Source organism: Syngnathus floridae, chromosome 10, assembly GCF_059516105.1.
Source record: "Syngnathus floridae isolate MCC-2025c chromosome 10, RoL_Sflo_1.0, whole genome shotgun sequence".
Classification (NCBI taxonomy): domain Eukaryota; kingdom Metazoa; phylum Chordata; class Actinopteri; order Syngnathiformes; family Syngnathidae; genus Syngnathus; species Syngnathus floridae.
In genome coordinates, this window is record NC_142422.1 from 8777823 (window position 1) to 8796871 (window position 19049).

The 19049-nt window shown below is 41.3% G+C and overlaps 1 protein-coding gene across 28 annotated transcripts in view; it reads right to left on the reverse strand.

The window, feature by feature from the left end:
- rims2a (regulating synaptic membrane exocytosis 2a) overlaps positions 1-19049 on the reverse strand; it is a 91934-nt gene that overhangs the window by 38650 nt on the left and 34235 nt on the right. For 24 of the 28 annotated variants that reach the window (XM_088386543.1, XM_088386541.1, XM_088386550.1 and 21 more), the window contains 5 exons: positions 7204-8150; positions 2572-2783; positions 1275-1394; positions 307-406; positions 94-217 (listed from right to left, as the gene is read on the reverse strand). In XM_088386543.1, the coding sequence (XP_088242669.1) occupies positions 94-217; positions 307-406; positions 1275-1394; positions 2572-2783; positions 7204-8150 (1503 nt within the window). Of the gene's footprint in view, positions 1-93; positions 218-306; positions 407-1274; positions 1395-2571; positions 2784-2985; positions 3054-7203; positions 8151-19049 lie in introns of all 28 variants that reach the window. The other 4 variants (XM_088386549.1, XM_088386567.1, XM_088386561.1 and 1 more) reach the window with 1 other exon arrangement.

Sequence of the window (19049 nt, forward strand, 5' to 3'; positions counted from 1 at the left end):
CGATCCCTGGAACATCATATTCTATATAATAATTATATCGGATGTAAAAAGCATGTACAGAGTGACACGTTGAAGGGGGCTGTGAGCACTCACCCGATGGGCCGTGAGACCACCAGTTCCACTTGTGGTTCAGGCTTGGATTCTAAAATTATATTGTAAACTTCTTTAAATGTGGCTCCTTGTAAAAGCCTTCCATTCCATTCCAGCACCTGGTCACCTGTAAAATGATCACATTTCATTAAACTCCCATGTTTACGCAGAAAATGTAGTTTAATACACTGTAAATATTTATTTTTTTCTGAATACCTGGTCTAAGGTGCCCTACAGTATCCGCAAGACTTCCTTTTCTCACTTTAGTGATGAAAGCACAAAGTCTACCAGATTCTGTCATCTTCCCTCCAACCACCTGAGGTGAAGAAGAAAGGTGAATGTAATTGCAGCTACACACTTTCAGAACTCTTTCTAGGAGATCATTTCCAGTTACAATATATACTCCTACTGTTTGTGTATAGCTGTAACTAGAGAAAAGCTTAGTCAAGGGAAAGCCTGAGATCAAAGTATTTATTCTTTCTTTTCTTGTTTTTTAATGTCCAGGATAATGCTTTAGTCCTTTGGGGCACTGTGTGGGTCTGTATCAGTACAAACCTGTGGGCTAGAACTGTACTATAGTCAAGATGCCGTACTCCACTCTCATCGTACAAATAAAATCCTGCTTAATGGAGACTGAATGCCAACATACAAAGGAGCTTAGGGACGTCTGCTAAATGAAATGGCTTTATATAACAGGCTGAGGCCGAAGCGGGGGCCTCGCAGAGGAGAACAGCGAGGGATGGACTGTGAGGGCAAAGCTGGCAGCCTGAATGATGGACTGACTGGCTGGACTGCAGAGTGTGTTTGCTGCTGTTGAGGGGACAGAAAAGCACAAAGGCACTGAGCAGACACAAAAGTGCATTTTTAGGAGGCTCATTTAATCAGCGATGACTCCCCCATCTTGCTGCTCTTTGTTCACTCTCCTTGTGGTCTCCTATGACTGGACTTGAGTTGTTTTGGAAGCATATGGAATTATGAGTATGCAAGGGGCAACATTGTGGGAATGCTATATGAGCTTGATGAAAATTAATAATCATTTGGGTCTTTTCACTTTGAAGCTTGCTCTTATTTAAAGAAAGATAGTAATCAGGACCAGAGTCAAATCTCATTAAAAACTCAAATAAAGCAAGGTTGTGGTGAGGAAACACACAAAACGAGAGCACAGAGTAGCAGAGGAAGCTCACCTTAAGACCAAGCAGAGCTCCTGAGTCTCGAGGCACGCTTCCATCTTTCATTCTCTTATTGAGCAAAATCCGCCCTATTAGGCGATCCCCGTCTTTGGACGGCTGCCACGTCACCGGATGCTACGAGGTCAGAGCAACAACACATCTTGTGTTTACAAACTTGAATGTGATCACTTTAGTTCAGTGAATGGAGGCAGTTGAGGAAGTGTTTATTCACTTAGAGGGGGAAAGTTCACTCAAGCTCGGCACTCAAGTGCAGTATTGTGCAGTATATATATATATAACTCAGAAAATGCAAACAACATTTTTCATTTATGATATATTTAACTTCAAATAATTAACAAATTTCCAATAGTATTGTCATTTGCAGAGCTTTTGTGAACCTGCTAGAGTGAGGGGTGGAGTGAGCGTCATGCAGTGCCACATGCAGATAAAAGCAAGCAGTCCCAGCATTACTAAACCGGCACATCAAATATGGGGAGAAGAAGGGCAGCGTTTCACGCGGAAGATTCACTACACACGTACAAACACTTTTCAAGAAGAGTAATTGAAGGGAAAGCAGACTATGAAATGGACTAAAAAGGTCATCTTTGACGGAGGAATCAAATTAAAGACACAGAGATTAAGAAAAGATGAAAAGTGTCACAACAATGCAGTGAGACACACATGGGGTGAAAACAGACAGCAGTGGAAGGGAAAAAAGAAAAACGTTAACAAAAAAAAAAAAATCAATCTTCCCTATTAGGTGTGCTGACGTTTTTTTTTTTCTAAAAGTGAATGGAATATTGGCCAGGGGAAGGATTTATCTGGACTGGTTGCTGTGGGGGAGGGCAACAGAGTGAGAGGGACGACCTAAGGTTTGCCTGTCGCTCTTAACAAGACCGCTGCAGAGCAACAACACAACATACGAAAACGAGCATGCAACTAGGAGGACACACATTCTTTTGTGCCATGACAAACAGAGAAGTTCAGAGTCAGTGGTCATCTTTACTACAACTATTGAGGTGTGTGGGGTTTTTTTTTTCTATTGGGGAGCAAAACAGCAAGTACAAGTAGCAAGCAAAGAGGGTGGCCCTGCAAAATGTTTTCTTTTCAGCCACACCAAGCAAGGTGCAGCCATAATTAACCCCGAAACAAAAAGGAATAGAATAGTAAAAGAAATGGATTTTAGACGTCAAATAAAACGCAAAAAAAACATCTCACCTATTTACACTTAGTGACACAGAGCAAACAAAGACGGACGGGGAGGTCATAAATAGATACAAAAAAAAAAAAGCAGGCTAGATTGTCTCAGTACCTTCTCACTATGGCTATGCTCCTCGTTTAGGGTAGTGCTACTGCACGTATCAACTCCTGAGTCTTTAACTTGCGGTTCACACCATGCCAAGTCCTCTTCAAATGAGTGTCCCCCAAAGCGCACCATTTTCTTTTGCCTCTCAGATAAGGTGTGTGCTGGCTCAGACATAAATGCCTGCTCAATTGTTTTTCTTTTTCCCCTTTGACTGTCCCCTAAAGGTGTGGGATAAAAACAGAAAGAAAACAGAAAAACAACATGCAAAGGTGTAAATAAAACAAAGGAAATGTGAAATGACAGTAGACTCTGGAATACAGGGGATGAGGGGAGGAGAAGGAGGGAGAGAGAGAGGGAGAGAGAGAGAGAGAGACAGATAGAGGTTACGAGGCAGGAGGGAGGAGACTCCACATGTCTCACCAAAGACATTGGGGAGGCCTCGCTGCTATGCCAAGACGTATGGTCCCACCAATGGCCATCCAAATCTCCTGTAAGGCGCGGGGAGGGTGTACGTACATGAGAGAGGACAGCAAGAGGGAGCAGTGAGGACACCACAAAACACAACAAAGACACAACCTGACACACATTCATACACAAAGACTCCAGCGCACAAATTCCTAGAACCATACACTGTGTCATCCCTATGGAAAAAGCAAAATGACAGTTGAGGTTACGACACAAACAGCAGTCCATCAGAAATGATTCTGGTTCGACTCCCAGTACTAAGTCCCTTAAGTCCGACTCCCAACAAAACATGATACTGTACTGAACAGTCGTCAATCGATGTGTGCATGTGGATTACTTTGCTTCCGTGACAGTCCTCATCATTGTTACTGAGCCATTTGAGTCATCGATGAAAAAGAACTTTTGGTTGCGTTGAACAACTGAAGATTTTAATAAACGTGCAACTTTCAGCAACCGTCTACATTCTTCGAAGTCCGCAAAGATTGTGAGGATAGATGGTCTCATGAGATAATGTGTATGGTAATTGTAATGTCTTGCTTTTTTTCTCATACTCTGGTCAGTCAGAAAGTAGGATTAATGCGTGCATAAAGTCACAAAAAACACTTCAAGAACAGAGAAACTGATAACTATGAGCCCTTTAAATTAATTTGAATTTATGTACATGGACGGCACAGGTATGAAAGGCACCTGTCGATACTACTACTATAAACATAAGCGAGCAATCATTTGTAAAAGTAACCATGCTTCTATCGTTTCATCATCACAACAGAAGGGGAATCTCTTCTCATGTTCAACTTTGGCTTCAGATGACAGCGGCACACAGGCTAACTGACCTCAATTTAAAGTGCACAAAGGGCAGCTATAAAAGATGAGCTTCCGATTACAGCTTTTTTCATTGAAGGGGAAGACCCATGGTACATACGTACGTATATGGACAGTTATAACAGCAGTTAACCAATTAAGGACCATTCAGTGGCCATAACTCATTCATGGCACGAGACAGAGAGAGAGCATGAGAAACATTAAACCATAAAGTACTGGCTGACCAACTTGTTTCTCTTTGAGATTCACTGGTATAGATCGATTGATATTTGTTATTAATTGATTAGGGCCGAACTCACCTATTACTACACTTACGATGGGCTCAGACCAAAGATCCATAAAAGTTAATTGTTAGGAGACATGGTTGTCTTCTCCAGAGTTGTGAGAAAGGATCATCATCATAATCATTAAAACGATCCTTGCAGCCATCAGATGTTAGCGTGAGAACAAATTATGCATTTTGATAAAACACTTTCCCTTGAAAGGCATTAGCCTCTGTGACCCTCTAACAACAGCTGACAACAGTGATTATGCTCCCCAGCTGCTTTTGTGTCAGCAGTCTAAACACTGGAGAGTATTTCAGCATGCTAGACAAACTCCAGTGAACATATCCCTTGCCCGAGGCCAGACTTTTTATTTGGCAGATGAACAATTCACATAATTGCTGTAAAATCACATTGCACTGTATGGACAATATGCTCTTGATCAATTCATTACCCAATAAGGTGTTTGCCTCCACTCCTTTGTCCCAATTGACCCAACTAATCAGTATTTGATTTTGCACATAGTATAGAAGTGTAGGGCAGGAGTTCAATCTCTACCCAGTCACGGCGTGCATGTGACAGTGTCTGACAGTCGACTAGTACAGGGTGTCGTCCGTCTTTAGGCTCCAGCTTCTCGTGGCCCTAAACAGGACAAGCGGTCTAAAAAATGAATAGCTGGATAAATCTTACAAGTTCTTATGGATGAACTGACCAAATGAAATCCTACAAACACACCAATAACTTCACCAAAGTCTTGAGACTGGAAGGTGTTATCTGTACTGTATTTGTCTCGTACTGCCTTTGTTATATTAAATTACTATAACCTGAAGTTATATGAAATATACACTGTTACAATACTGCTTTTCCAAGGCCATCATGTACAACTGTTAAAAAACACAAAGGGCCATGTAGTATTCTGTTTCTCTCCTCAAGCTTTATTAACAGTGACACCCCAAAATTGGGCACTGATGCCCAACAATGCACTGTGTATTTTTCAAGGGGTGAGGAAACTCATCATGGCAGTGAATTGTGAGTATCAGCAGTCTACGCCCAGCCCTGCTTGTTGGCCCTGACTCCTAGGCACCACATAGTGCTGATTCAGGATGAAGGCAGAGTGCAGGCGGTGGTGGAGTTCACCACCAGCATGCTCTCCATCACTTTGACAGCTCAATAAAAAACAGTGTAAACTATTAATTGGATCATTAATTATTGATGCTGGTTTTACTATAACTCAAGAGGTGCAGAAAAGTGGCATGTGTGAAACTGTGTACAGTATGTTACCAAGGGGATAGTGTTACCCCAATTAAACTGCACACGCTTGCGCTCAGGGAGCTGGAGCCTAAGTCGGAGGTCACCCTGGATTGATCGCAATTCACTCATATCGAGAGAAGCCACCATTCAAACTTACATCCATGATCTGACTGAGTCAAGCAATTGAACCGCTACACTAGCAGCGGTTAGTTAAAGGAAATGGTTACAAGTTGTCTAACAGCTACCCTGTGATTTCCACATCCATGAATCATTATGAATGTTTGGCTATCACTGCACAATGCCCACCTCACTGCTGTAGTTAGCCAACCAGTCCGCTTTTCTGTCTGTTCGGCACTATTATGAGACTGCGTGTCAGGGGAATCAATAAAGAGTAAAACACAGGGAGAGGTTCATAGCGGTAAATCAGTAACCAGCTCTCACAGGCACGAGGCAGACCCATTACAGCTGGCACACCCTCTCGCCTCCTAACTCCCCCCTTCTTCACATTCCATCAAACCCTCCTCCCTCCAGGAGCACCCTTGGGGTTTTGGAGGTTTGAGAGTATAAAAAGTGCCCTGCTTAGCCTGCTATTACATCTCATCTCCTCACCCGGGCAAGCTGAGTGCACAAACCCTGAGATGCTGACAGACCACATATGGCCAAAAGGTGCTTTGCGCTCTCTTTTCTGTCTCTTTGCCGATCTGGCCTTTGGTGCAGGTTGATTGTTTTAGTTTTGCTTTGGCTGCAGTATAAAGGAGTCAAGGTCAATTTTGGAGCTTACAAGAATCATGGTCAATATCATTGTGAGGATAATAAGGGTCATGAACCCTGTCATCTTTACAATGTTATTGCTATTAGATAATTACACCTCATTATTCTGTATTTTAAAAATAAAATGAATATACTACATTAATATGTTGGCCAAATGATTCAGTAATTAAATTTATAATATATTCATATATATTTATTTATAATATATCCATGGCAGAAAAAACATTCTAATAGCATCACATGCAATTTAAATCCTACATTAGTTTTTGTGTGTAGGTGACAGACACGTGGAGAAAGAACCAACACAAACACTGACCCAAAATCGGCCTCACTACTGAGTTTTAGTGGCTGCCTGGAAAGCCCCACATCAATAATGTATCACCAGTATGGTGTATGCCTGTCAGGGAGTACAACAGTTACATAATAAAACAATGCAAGATTGAGACTATATTGGCGGGGGCTGAACAATTTTAGACAATTATCAATTGCAGGGTGGCACGGTAGTCAACTGGTTAGCATGTTTCAAGGGATGAGGTATTGTGGTTTTTGTATTTAAAAATGAGCTTGTCAATTATTATTGGCTGCACCAAACAAACTGTCAAACTGTCATTTTAACTGGCATACCAACACGCACACGCACGCACGCACTTGAGAGCACATGTAGACTCAATGTTTTCCATCTCTGGTGTTCTTGCCAAGTTGCTATGGTGATAGAATGTCAAGTATACCTTACTTATGAATGCAAGTGTAGTCTTGAATATGCAGAATTATTTTATAGAGGGAACCAAATGTTTTATGGTTTTTTTTGTGCAAAGGAAAACAATGAGCTCTTAACATATTTAACAACACAGTAAGAATGCAGAAACTGAAGGTTATATCTGACAGCTCCAGTTATATAAACACGATTAACATGAACAAGAAACAACAATCACCAAATCTGCCTTCTCTGAAAAAAAAAAACAATTTATGCTGTTAAAATTAGAATGGAGTTTGAATTGCAATTGCAGGGGGAAAAGCATAGTAAATACAGAAAGAGTGAAGCTTAAGGGGTGTGTTCTGTACGTACCTTTCTCACTGACTGACTCACTCTCTATCTCCACATCGTCACAGCTGGTGTACTCCGGCGTAGTTGCAAGCTCTTCTTCCGAGCTGCTCAATGACACCTGCCGCATTTTCCCTCCCTTTTTGGTTTTGTGGGGCTTCGGGGGCGGAGGACGTACCGACTCCGACTGATCTGAGCTCAGAGAATCATTCCTCAACATGCTTTCCATCTTCTCCCTCTTGGTCTTGCGAACAGCTGAATTGGGGTCCAAGTGATGTTGTCTCCTCATAGAGTCCCCTCCTCCGCTCATGTCACCTCTTCGAAGATCCCCAGATCGGTCACCTAGCACAGGGCTGCGGCGAGGTGTTGGGGGGCTGTGGTTTGATGTTCTGTGGCCTCCAAGGCCAGGACCCATGGGGCCCGGGGAGGAGCGGTCAACAGAGTAAGATCGCTGTCCCACCATAGGTGGACGGCGCTCAGTGAGATGTTGACGTGACAGCCGGATGGGTCCTGGGTCATCCTGTTCAGTGTAAGCTAGCGAGACATCACTGTGACGTCGCTCGTGCCTCAGGCGTCCCACCTCCGCATGCATTCTCATCTGCTCTTCATAGGGTTGCGGCTTGACAGGATAGCGTGCCAGGTTGGGGTCGCTGCGATAGCGCGTTTGGAACTCCTCCTGCCGTTGCCTCTGGAGCTCGTATTCATTGTGCGGCCCATCTAGCTCCTGGTCCAAAGGGTACTCCTGGGAGTGCCAGCGTCCAGGACCCTGCCGGTCCCTGTAGCCAATCCACGCTGCATTTACTTCCGGGTACAAGTGTGGGCCCCGCGGAGCCCGCCGAGGGTCCCCATCCCCATAGTCAGACGGTGATCTGGGCATGCTTCCGTCTGTTGGGGCATACTGCGAATGGTCACTCCCCTCCCTTTGGTCGTATTTTTGGTTTGGATCCCTGGATGCAGACGGACTTCGTTTCCTGTGGATAAGAAGCATACAATTTGCATATGATAATAATAACTGCTTCTTGCTTTAACATGTGCATTTGTGATAAAGTACTTTTGAAACACTACACAGAAACATACAATATTTTACACAGCATATTTTTTCATCGTATAGAATCAATTCAATATCTACATGATATATGGATGGAAGGTGCTCATTCTAACAGCAGCAAGAATAATACATATGAAATAGAGTTTCAATGGACAAACTATAGTACGAGAGCATATTTAATACTCGTGGTATATGAGTGATGAGTTTACATTTATGAGATGTGTGTTTATGTTCAGATGTCTCCATGAATATTTGTGAGATAGGATTTATTCATCATATTTCTGTTTATGTTTGTTTAATTTGCTACTTAATGGAATTCTTCCATTGTGGCTGACTCAGTCTTTATGACTTCCTACTATCCTTCCCAATTAGGTGATCTTGAAAGCCCAGAGAGCACACATGCACATAGAGCTGCAGCACATGAATAATACCTAAAACAACTTGAACTTTGCAGAGTAAACACATCAAGACAAACATCACTTCACCAATCTCATTTAGCCTTGTGTCCTTACTCGTCATGTAGCTAACAAACAGCTATTAGTTCATATTCACTCAGGCTCACAAACCAGAACAGAGTACTATCAGCTGACGGTGTAATTTTTTTTTTTTTTGTGAGAATCTTTCAAAGGGACATTGCCAGCAAGCCATGTCCTCCAGCTAAAAATGGATCCACTGCACGAGGCTTAGGCAAGAAGCAGCAGGATGCCTAAAATGCAGCACTGAAGTCTCACTGCTGCAGCAATTGAGTCACAAAGCGCACAGTAATGTTCCCTCTCCATCACATTCCCTTACATGGCAAGATGCAGATGTGATGTCACCACAGGCTGAGACACAGGTCAGAAAAGGAGGTGGGTTGTGTACTATCCGGCAGATCATCCGGGAGTGAATTATCTGAACAGACGAACAACAGAGCGCCATGCAATTCGTAGAGTGGAAATAAAATCCGATCCTATTGTGAGTTAATGACATAAATCCTCTGCTGTGACACTGCATTGACCGTGTGACTTCATTAATCAGAACAAAAAGACACCGCTAACAATAACAAGGGCAGGAAAAGAGAAAGTGGCATTCCTACATGACAACGCCAAAGTTTGTCAGGCATAGACATTCTTTTCATTCTTTCAAGTGACAAGACTTTGATGGCTTCTCTCAGACCAATTTTCCAGGTGTGCTAAACTAAAATTTAACTCTGTGGTTATTCAGGATGGCCACATACATCCAATTGTCATGCACTCAGGACAAATTAAATTAAAACAAGGCTTTGATGCAGTTCCCCTCCCAATAACTCAAATTCCATTACAACTTCATTTTGCACTTGTAGTCTTTTCCCAAATGTTCCATGATGAAAACTATCACAACTGCCATCTGTTTGACTCTTGAATTGCCTTCATGACCCCAGCTCTGTGCTCTCTGCCTATCCTAAATGAGTGACATCCTATTGGAATTCTCGTTCCTTGAGAAGGGTACCTGCTCTATTTACGACAGCAATACTTCTTGGGATGGTCACTATTGAAATAAGACAGCAGCAAGCTGAATGCGCCTGTGAGTTCAGGCATTAAGTCAATCGAAGCAATAAGGACTGATAGCCCATTTACAGTGATGCATCATTACTTATTCCATTTGAAGTAAAAGAGATGAATCCAAGCATCAGCATTACCATATATGATAAAACCATGTTACGTCTCAGCAACTGCTGTTGTTGCATCAGCACGACCTGCTTTTTTCTGCCGCTCTGCTGCACAGACTGTTTCCTGCACCTTACTGTATACAGCTGGGTAGCACAAATTATAACCTTGCTTCAAAAGCTCCTCGTGATTTTAAAGAGAGTTCAGTTTCGACTTTAAAATCCTCATTTGACTGCTACAAATGGCTAGAGGTCAAGCAGCAATGCCACTCGACCAGCCAGAAAGAACAACATCACCAATCATAAGAAGAGCAAGATATGCAATTTTATCTAATTCAGTATGAAGTCCTTTATAGTTTCCTTGGTTTTATAAAAATAATGTATGCTTGGTACAGAGTCAATAGAAAAGAGAAAGAGGAGGGGTAGACAGAGATTGGAAGTCCAGGTGGGTGAAAAATTCTCTAGCTCATCATTTCTATGCATTACATTTATGCAAATACTGTACGTCTCCCAGGCTTGCCACTTTGATGATGTAGCTGGTTTTCAGTGGCTTGGTTTGAGCTAGATCTAGTTTATTCTGTGGGGATGAGTGCACATGTATTAAGATTGACTGTGTGTGGTCGATATGTTACATTCCAAAATTGATTTCACATCTCTTTCTGTGATTGTCCAATCGTGTTTCTCTGGTCTCTGTACCCCCCATTTGCCTCATTCTTCACAAAACGTTGACTCTGAGCTGCAAGGGAGAATGGGTGAGGCTGGATGTGACTGATTTGAGTAGACTGATTTGGGGAATCACATGATGGCATGTTGTTGATACAGCACTTACAAGGGTGGAGGTTAAGTAGGGCTTGCTCAGCCATTAGGGCTGTGTATGAGGTGCCAAATATCAGATCAAAATTTTCCTTCAATGTGATTATATTCAGACAAGTTATTACTATCAGCACTCAAATCAACACTGAGTGGAAACAAACAATGCTGAGCAATAATGAGTACCAAGCTGAAGCTGCTTTGTAAAGGTACTGCTGCAACAAAAAATGGTAAATCACGTAACAGGCAACACTACTTAAAGATACAGGCAGAGTGGTCGCTTTTGTGAGCACCATGACGCATGAAAAATCCAAAATCATATATATATATGTTTTATTATAATTACAAAAACATACTTTTCTTGAATATGTATGCCACACATAACATTATGGTTAACATTTTAATTAGTTGGAAAGTCAAAAGCCTTCTTCACAGATGAAAAAAAAGTTTCTTAGTGAAATGAAAGGATGGTTTTGCAACTCCTCCTACTCAAGTACAAACTGTCCTGTGAAGATTTGTTCGTTATTTCAGTCCTGCACATCAGGTCCACTTAGTGCTGACATTTGACGCTGTCACAGTTTAGGGACATTGGCTTCTGCTTCTTCAACAGTCAAGCCACATACCACGGATATTAATGGTGCAAGGCAGCAAGACTAAAGCTGGACAAGAAACTTTGAGGTCACTATGTACTTGGGAGACTTTAAGAATGTGGAGTTGCAAACACAGTGGTGAAGTTTTTTACGCGGAGGTTATTCAAACCCATTTAGCCTTAAATTTAATGGACTAATTAAAAGAAAGATTAACCTTTTCCCAAGATGATACCCTGAAGAAGAAAGACACCACTGATGTAAGCTTGTTGGTGGTTTCACTTTTTAGCTTAACTAATTTCTCATTTAAAGAACGGTAAAAACAAAAGTACATAAAGGTCATAATCACGAAACGTGTGGAATTATACATATGTGTGCATTATACATACAGTATGTGTGTGTGATTTAAAGTTCCATAGCTTGCTACTGGCCACACGGTGTTAATTGGAAAACAAATCTAATCACAGTACCTACTTTCATCTAAAACCATAAATTCTATCTATCTATCCATCTATCCATCCAACACACATCTATGATAAGAGGAAGGAGGACCTCTCACTAAACGTCCATTTACGAGGTCGCCGTTAAGCACCACAAAACAAAAAAGACCACCTCAGCAGCCTTCCCTCAACTTGCACTCTTAGAGGAATCCGCTGAATACATTTCCAAGGAACTTTCCACTGATGTGTCTCCAAAGAAATCAACGGCGCTGATGACCCTCACCAACAATAACTTCTCTTTCCTCCTCCTCATCCACAGTCTATGTCTGCACATCAACTTCAATCTAAAGCAGTGGTTGTTAACCTTTTTGGAGGTACCGAACCCCATCAGGTTCATATGTGCATTCACCGAACCCCTCTTGGGGGTGGGGTGGGGATACCGATGTGTTCGGCCATCTGCTGACAGGGGTGGGCAATGACATACAAGCTGTGCCGAACCCCTGAAGCCGACTCACCGAACCCCTGGGGTTCGATCTAACCCAGGTTAAGAACCACTGACCTAAAGGCAAGTTATAGTTAAGTTGTTGCAGATAGTGCAAGGGATGCGGATCGTGCTTTGACATTATGGGAAGAGACTACCATGGCAATGATTGGGCAAATCGTGCCAGTTGAGCTCAGCACTGCTACCTGCTGGGAACAGCAAGGTACTTTGGGGCTCGACTGTTCTTTTGAATTGGTCTTCTATCCAATTAGAAAGACTAAATATGTCACATGTCTGATAAAGTACGTATATTGCCATTGTCAGTACAACACTGTCGTTTGTGTGAAGGCACACACTACATTGGCAACAAATGTCCATGTAGTCGTTGGCATCACTAAAATTGCAAAGCCTCTGTTCCATTCTTGCCTAAGTATTTGAACAGGTAATACACATTCAACTATTTTATTCATTTTAATGTGGACACTGTTGGCATTATTGGATTGAAAAAGAAAATCATTGTAAAGTAGAGAAGCGATAACTACAATGGATAAATAATTGGAAGCATTATTAGTTTGACTTTCTTTTCTGATTGTTCACATGCATGGGCAGGAAGGCAGAGAGCCTCCCATGCTTGCACATATCTGCTAAAACATTCTCCCTTCCATAAGCACATCAAGCAGCACCTTCTGTGTTCTTGTTGTTTATACTGTTTATGGTTAGCCTCTGCTCCGCACTGCACTGCCTGTAAGGTCTCCTTTTTAAGAAGAGATGCAGCTCGCATTCTAAGTAGGCCAAGCCCCAATAGACTGTGCCATCAAATTAGATACAAGCCACAACTGGTACACTCCTGTTTGCTATTCCTCTTTGCAGAAAAAGGTTAAAAGAGCAAACAACATATACACATATATTTTTTTATCACACTGAAAAGGTCACAATGCATAAACAAATCTCTTACTGCTGAAACTTAATACAACACCTTACCAAGCCAAGAGTGAGCATGTCAGCCCTGCCTGCTTCCTCATTTGACATTGAGATTGTCATGGAATAGATGGAGCAGGGCACCCAAATGCAGCTTGGACCAGGGTTTATTGAGCAAACTCAAAAAGGTAAACTGACACAACTTAACAAAACAATGACTGGACTGACTGACCCGGACGTGAGACAAGAAGACTACAGACGTGAAGACATCAAGACATGATGACAACAATGATCCGACCGGGAGTAAGGGGCAGACAGGACTTAAATACAAAACAAGTAACAAGAGGCAGGTGACTGTGGTTAGTTACATTGATTGAGGTGACATAGGAGGGGAGGGGCGACGCGAACAGAAACCATGGTAACAGACATAATAAAGCAACCGGGGACGAATCGTGACAGAGATCTTGGATATAGTCATTTACCGTCTACAGAAGCGAGGAACTGCCCATGTGAAGTAAAAAAAAAAAAAGACTGGCAAATTCGTTTAATATACAAAAACACAAAACGCATGTGAAAACAGGTTTGAACAGTTTGAATGTCAAACATTTTTAATCTACAATGGAAGCTCCATGCGTCTGTAACCATCTCAATTCACTAATCATTTACACCAACATAGAGCTCGTACATTTTGACAGAAGAGAGCAACAAAGAACATGACGTTATCTATCTCTACACCTGTCGTAGTTGAAGTAAAAGTCCTGCTCCGACCGAGGTGGTAACATTTTCCATTGTTGGCAACTGTAGCATAATGCTTGTTCAAATCAGAGTCCGTCACTGTTTGTTCAAGGTCACGGATGTGTGCAAACCTTTTGCCAGACGTTCGCCAACAATTCTTGTTTTCATGTCACAAGGAAATTTTGAACAAGTTCAAAACTGTGACCTTGTACAAACCCTGTCAAACTCTGAGAATAAGGAGAACATTCGGTGCCTTCCAAACACTCGATTTTTAATGTAATATGATTCGCTAGCATTGGAAATGTCTCAAGTGAATTGCTACTCAATTGCATATGTAATGTGTTTCTAGAACAAAAACATACTAAATCTGAAATTACTTTTTTGTAATAATAATAATAATAATAATACATATTGCAAACATGTTGATTGTGTGATGACTTTCCGAACAATAATTGTATAAATACCTGAGTTGACGTGAAACAACACATCACCAACTAAATCTTTGTCGGACTGATTTCAATACTGAAGCGCGACACTGAACATGGAAATATGTACAGTATGCCCTGCAGTAACATTCCCATGGATGATTATTGTTATTCTGTAACTGTTGACTTTGTTGCCATAACACACTTGCGTCTCATGCAGGATATAATCAGTCATTTAAACAGTCTGTTATTGACTCTTAAATTTATCGGTTGCGGCCAGCCTAAAAAAGTGGCCGGGATCTCTGTACAGTATTTCCCACCAAGCAGTGGATATCAGCAGACTGCATAGATGACAGGAATCCTATCCAACAGTCAAATAGATTTGCCATTTGAGCAGTTAACTAGTGCCACAGGAAGTCATCATTTTTTACACAAGAACTTTCTGCATGAAATTGCACAATTTACCTAGAGATTCTATTTTCATACTTGGGTCCTTTTCAAATATAGTATCAGGTATTCTCCTTTTGGTGTTACTGGATATAGTGTAACAATTTTTTTTATACTGCCTTGTTCCAGGATACTAAAAGAATAGAATGCAATTTCTGTTCTCTCCCACACAGGGACACAGGCACACTCTAGCACCGGCACGCACTAACTCTTTTGGATTTGCTAAGTATGCAGTTTTCATGTCAATGAGCAAGCTGCATTTGAAATCAGAGGCAGTGACGCTGTCTGGCTCTCTGGCCATATAAGTGGGTAGGTAATGAAAAAGCTGAAGGGTGAGTCAGAGGAGGCTTTAATAATTCTTGCCAACCAAAATAACATCTCTGGGGTGGAACTGTGTGGCCGGGCCAGGCTGGACCCCTCACACCAGTCCGTACGTAAGGTGGCTATGACTAAAGGGGGAGATGAGCTGCAGGAATTGAGATCTTGTTAGCGAAAAGTAGGGATATGGAGGTCTGATCAATGTGAGCAGTGCGCCTTTACTTGTACAATCATTGCTGACAAACGATGATGGGCTTCAGGTTAAACAGCTTGTCTGCTTCTAAAGGGAGAATGAACCTATCATCTGGGATTACCACTGCCAGTCTACTATTTTTACACTAAATATTTCCACTCACTTAATATTCAGAAGACATTCCTGACATTCCCACCTAATCCTGCTAATGCTCAGCACATTAATCTTTCAGGCCAAGAAAGATGCGATTGAAAGGTGAAACTACAGCCAACTACAGTATTGATGTACTGTACATCCTATAGTTGGGAAATGAAATCTTTCAAAAACATATTGCCTTTTAAGTTTGACAAATATGCATATCTAAGCATATGTTCAATGGAAATATGATTTTGTGGTCAAACTGGCCTTACTTAAAGCTGGAAAAAAATGCAATAGGTGATACTGTGCATTGGTGACAGTGACAGTAAAAATTATTAGAGATATCTACTAAATCCAGTGAGCCACATTATGGAAATGACGTCGTTTGCATCCTGATGTTTTTCGTACGTCATGGTTTGGAGACATTCCAATTGATCACACTTAACATGTACAGTATAGTGGAATAACTCTGTCCGCTCATATATGTAGGTAAATGGGATTTTCCAAATGTTTCAGAAACTGGAATTTTGACTGCATGCAAAAATTGCCAGTACCACTGTATCAAAGCACAGTGAGCCAGAAATAAAAATAAAAAGCTTTGAAAAAATTGGGTGATGTGGGCAGTGTGAAAGATGCTGATGATTAGCGTGAAATGTTAACCTTTTTGTCATAAGTCCCGATAACCTCACAAGCACTAGACCGCTGCTGAAAAATTGGCCTGACGAACCATATCATGAACATAATGTTCATGACGAAAACAAAAAAAAAATATTCACTCCAATGCCGTAAAATTGTTTTTCAAATGGACACAATGTAAGGTACGGGGCATAGTTCTCCCCACCATTTCATCTAATGAAAACGTTGTTTGCTGGGACCTGTGTGCTCAGCAAAGGCACATTTTCGCCTGAGGTCAGTGGCACTGACAAGTCAACATCTCAATCAGTGAGCCCGCATCCAGACTTTTGATGAGCACAACTCAGAATCAAGGGCTTTTCTTACCTAAGCCAAATGATCCAATCAGTGGTGATCCTTTATTTTTGTATCCACGAATGTGAGAAAGCATAATGAAGCAGACAAGGTCGGATATAGGATGTGCAACCAGAATAATGTATACTAATCTTGCTACATTGAGCTTCCTCCATTTTCTGAGCCACCTCCGGAAATCAACTATTATCCTAGAACAGCTAGTAAATACTGGGGATTAAGCAAATATTACACAGTGTTTCATTTATGCTAGCCAGCAGACAGACAAAATTAATGAAGGCAGAAGAGGATGCAGGAGGAGGCTAGGGCAGCTTCTTATTCTCTGTTTACTCAGCATCTGTCTGCCAGAGTAGAAGGCTTTTGATCAATCCTTGGCTGAGTTCTCTTCCCCGCTGCATGGCAGAAGAGGTCCGGCGAGACCGCCAAGTATCGCGAGGGCTGACTCATTTGCAACCCAAATGAACTGAGCTAATTGTACACGTTCTGGCAGACAAGGGAACCGCACACGGTGCAGTGTTTTCAAAATATGGAGATAATTAATCTCGTTGAGCTTGTGAAATACCATCAGTGCTCCAAAAGAGGATTTGAGAACAAGCGAGGGATGAGATGGATGACAACAGCAATGGGCTGCATAGACACAGATATTAGGTTAAGCTTTTTCATGATTCTGTTATCACATGGCTACTTGAAGTGTATTTTTGGTAATTCAATAAAATAGAGCATGAAATGGCTTTGGATGTTCAGCACGGTGACAGGATTACGTGAAAAGCAGCCTCTTAGCCATTCATGAAACAATGTGATGATGATGATGATGATGATAATAATAATAATAATAATAATAATAATAATAATAATAAAGAAAGATACAGTATAATATATTTTTAGCCCATTTTCCATTCCAAAGTGGCATTGTTATTTTGTATGTGTATGCGCAACTTGTTTCGTGCTGCAATTTGCATATTTTGTGTTTCACAAAAATAGTGTGCCTTTCTTATGACTTTTTTTTAAATCGACCTGTTCATTGATACAGTATATAGCGTACTGTACATGTACAATAAAGCATACTAAAAAAAAAAACCTCCTGCGTATAAACCGAAACAAGAATTATGTTGTAATGTTGCATATCTTACGCTAAAGAAGCAACATAGAACAATGCTTTGTGAAATAACTTATGTCGTTCCCCTTCCACATAGGCCCTACACTGACAGCAGGCAATAACAGCAAAATCAGGGAAATTCAGACTCTCTACAAACTACTAAATAGTTTTTGACATTGACAAATAACATCATACATTGGGGCATATGGTTGAAGGAAAAGCACCATCCCTGCAGTTAATCTTCTCTCTTCTGGCTATTTAAAAACAAATGACATCAGACATCTGTGTGAGCACAAAAAGCAGCAATTTAAGAAAGCAATAGATCTGGTAAGTCTTGGACTGCAGACGCACGGCCAACCATATATGCTGTCCCAAACACAATCGGAGGAACACAGTTGTCTTCTCTTCAGTCTATTTATGAATTGGGAGGCTTTAAGACCTGGGGCAAAACTGCAATGGAAGTACCCTCTATGATGAAATTGAAATGGTGTTTTACCATGTGAACTCCAGATCTACTGTCACTCAAGCATGAATGATATTTTAAGGTCAAGGTTCACATGCACAAATGCATACACACAGGCCTATTCAACCTTGGAGGTACTCATCAGTTTCGCTCCACAGACATTAAAAGGATCCAGATGTCAGAGCTTTGCAAGGGCCAACATTTTTGTCTATTCAATTGTTGATGTCTTTATTTTTCCTTGCTTGTCCTGTTTCACTGCATAGAATGAGCCACAGAGAAAGAGCTCTACATAATGTACATATAGCGGGGAGATGCTATAAGACTGAGAAGACCTGCAACCACAGCTGCCAAAGGCAATTTCACCGAGCATGCAGGTCAATGGAATTAGCATCCAGTAAAGCAAACCAGGAGTTGAAGGCATCAGCAGGATGCTTATGTAACTATATGGGCCACTTTAAGATTTTAAGATTAACATTTTTTGTCTCTTGCTTGTGAGATATGATTATGAATGTATCAACAGATTCTTTTGTTCAGACAATGACAAACATTTTAGCTGTTACCTGCTGCTGACAGTTTCGACTGCCACTCAGTCTTCTGTCATTTTCATTGTCTGAACAAAATAATCTGTTTATAATTGTCACGTAGACATGATGAATAATGATTATGAAAGCTGAAGAGCTAGAGGGACTCAAACATTTTGAGTAACTCGCTACACTTTTACTCATTCACTTTCTTCGCTGCTGTTATAATTTTTATTTTAGCTTTCTTCTTGACTTTATTGCTCTCTTCAGGCCTTTTCTTTTTTCCCCTCTCCAGTGTGCAATCATCAAAACTCCTCTCTTAGATGCCCAGGCAATAAACCAGGGCCTTCCTTATTCCTGCATACATTTCCCTTGGCGAGGACAAAGCCAATAAAAGGCTGGTTTAATTACAGTAGCTGAGTCCTGCCAACACCCAGGTACAACATCATGGGGTTGAGGGGTGCTGGGCGCGCTGAGTGTGGGCAGAGTGTAACTACATGAAAAGTCATATGTAACAGCAAAAGGCTGAGCATAACAGAGTTGGTGGAGTGACAACTATATCTAAATTGGTACCAGACACGTTCAAGATGGTTGATCAGAACTGAAGTAGTCTTTTGGATTAAATGTCAAATGAAAAATTCC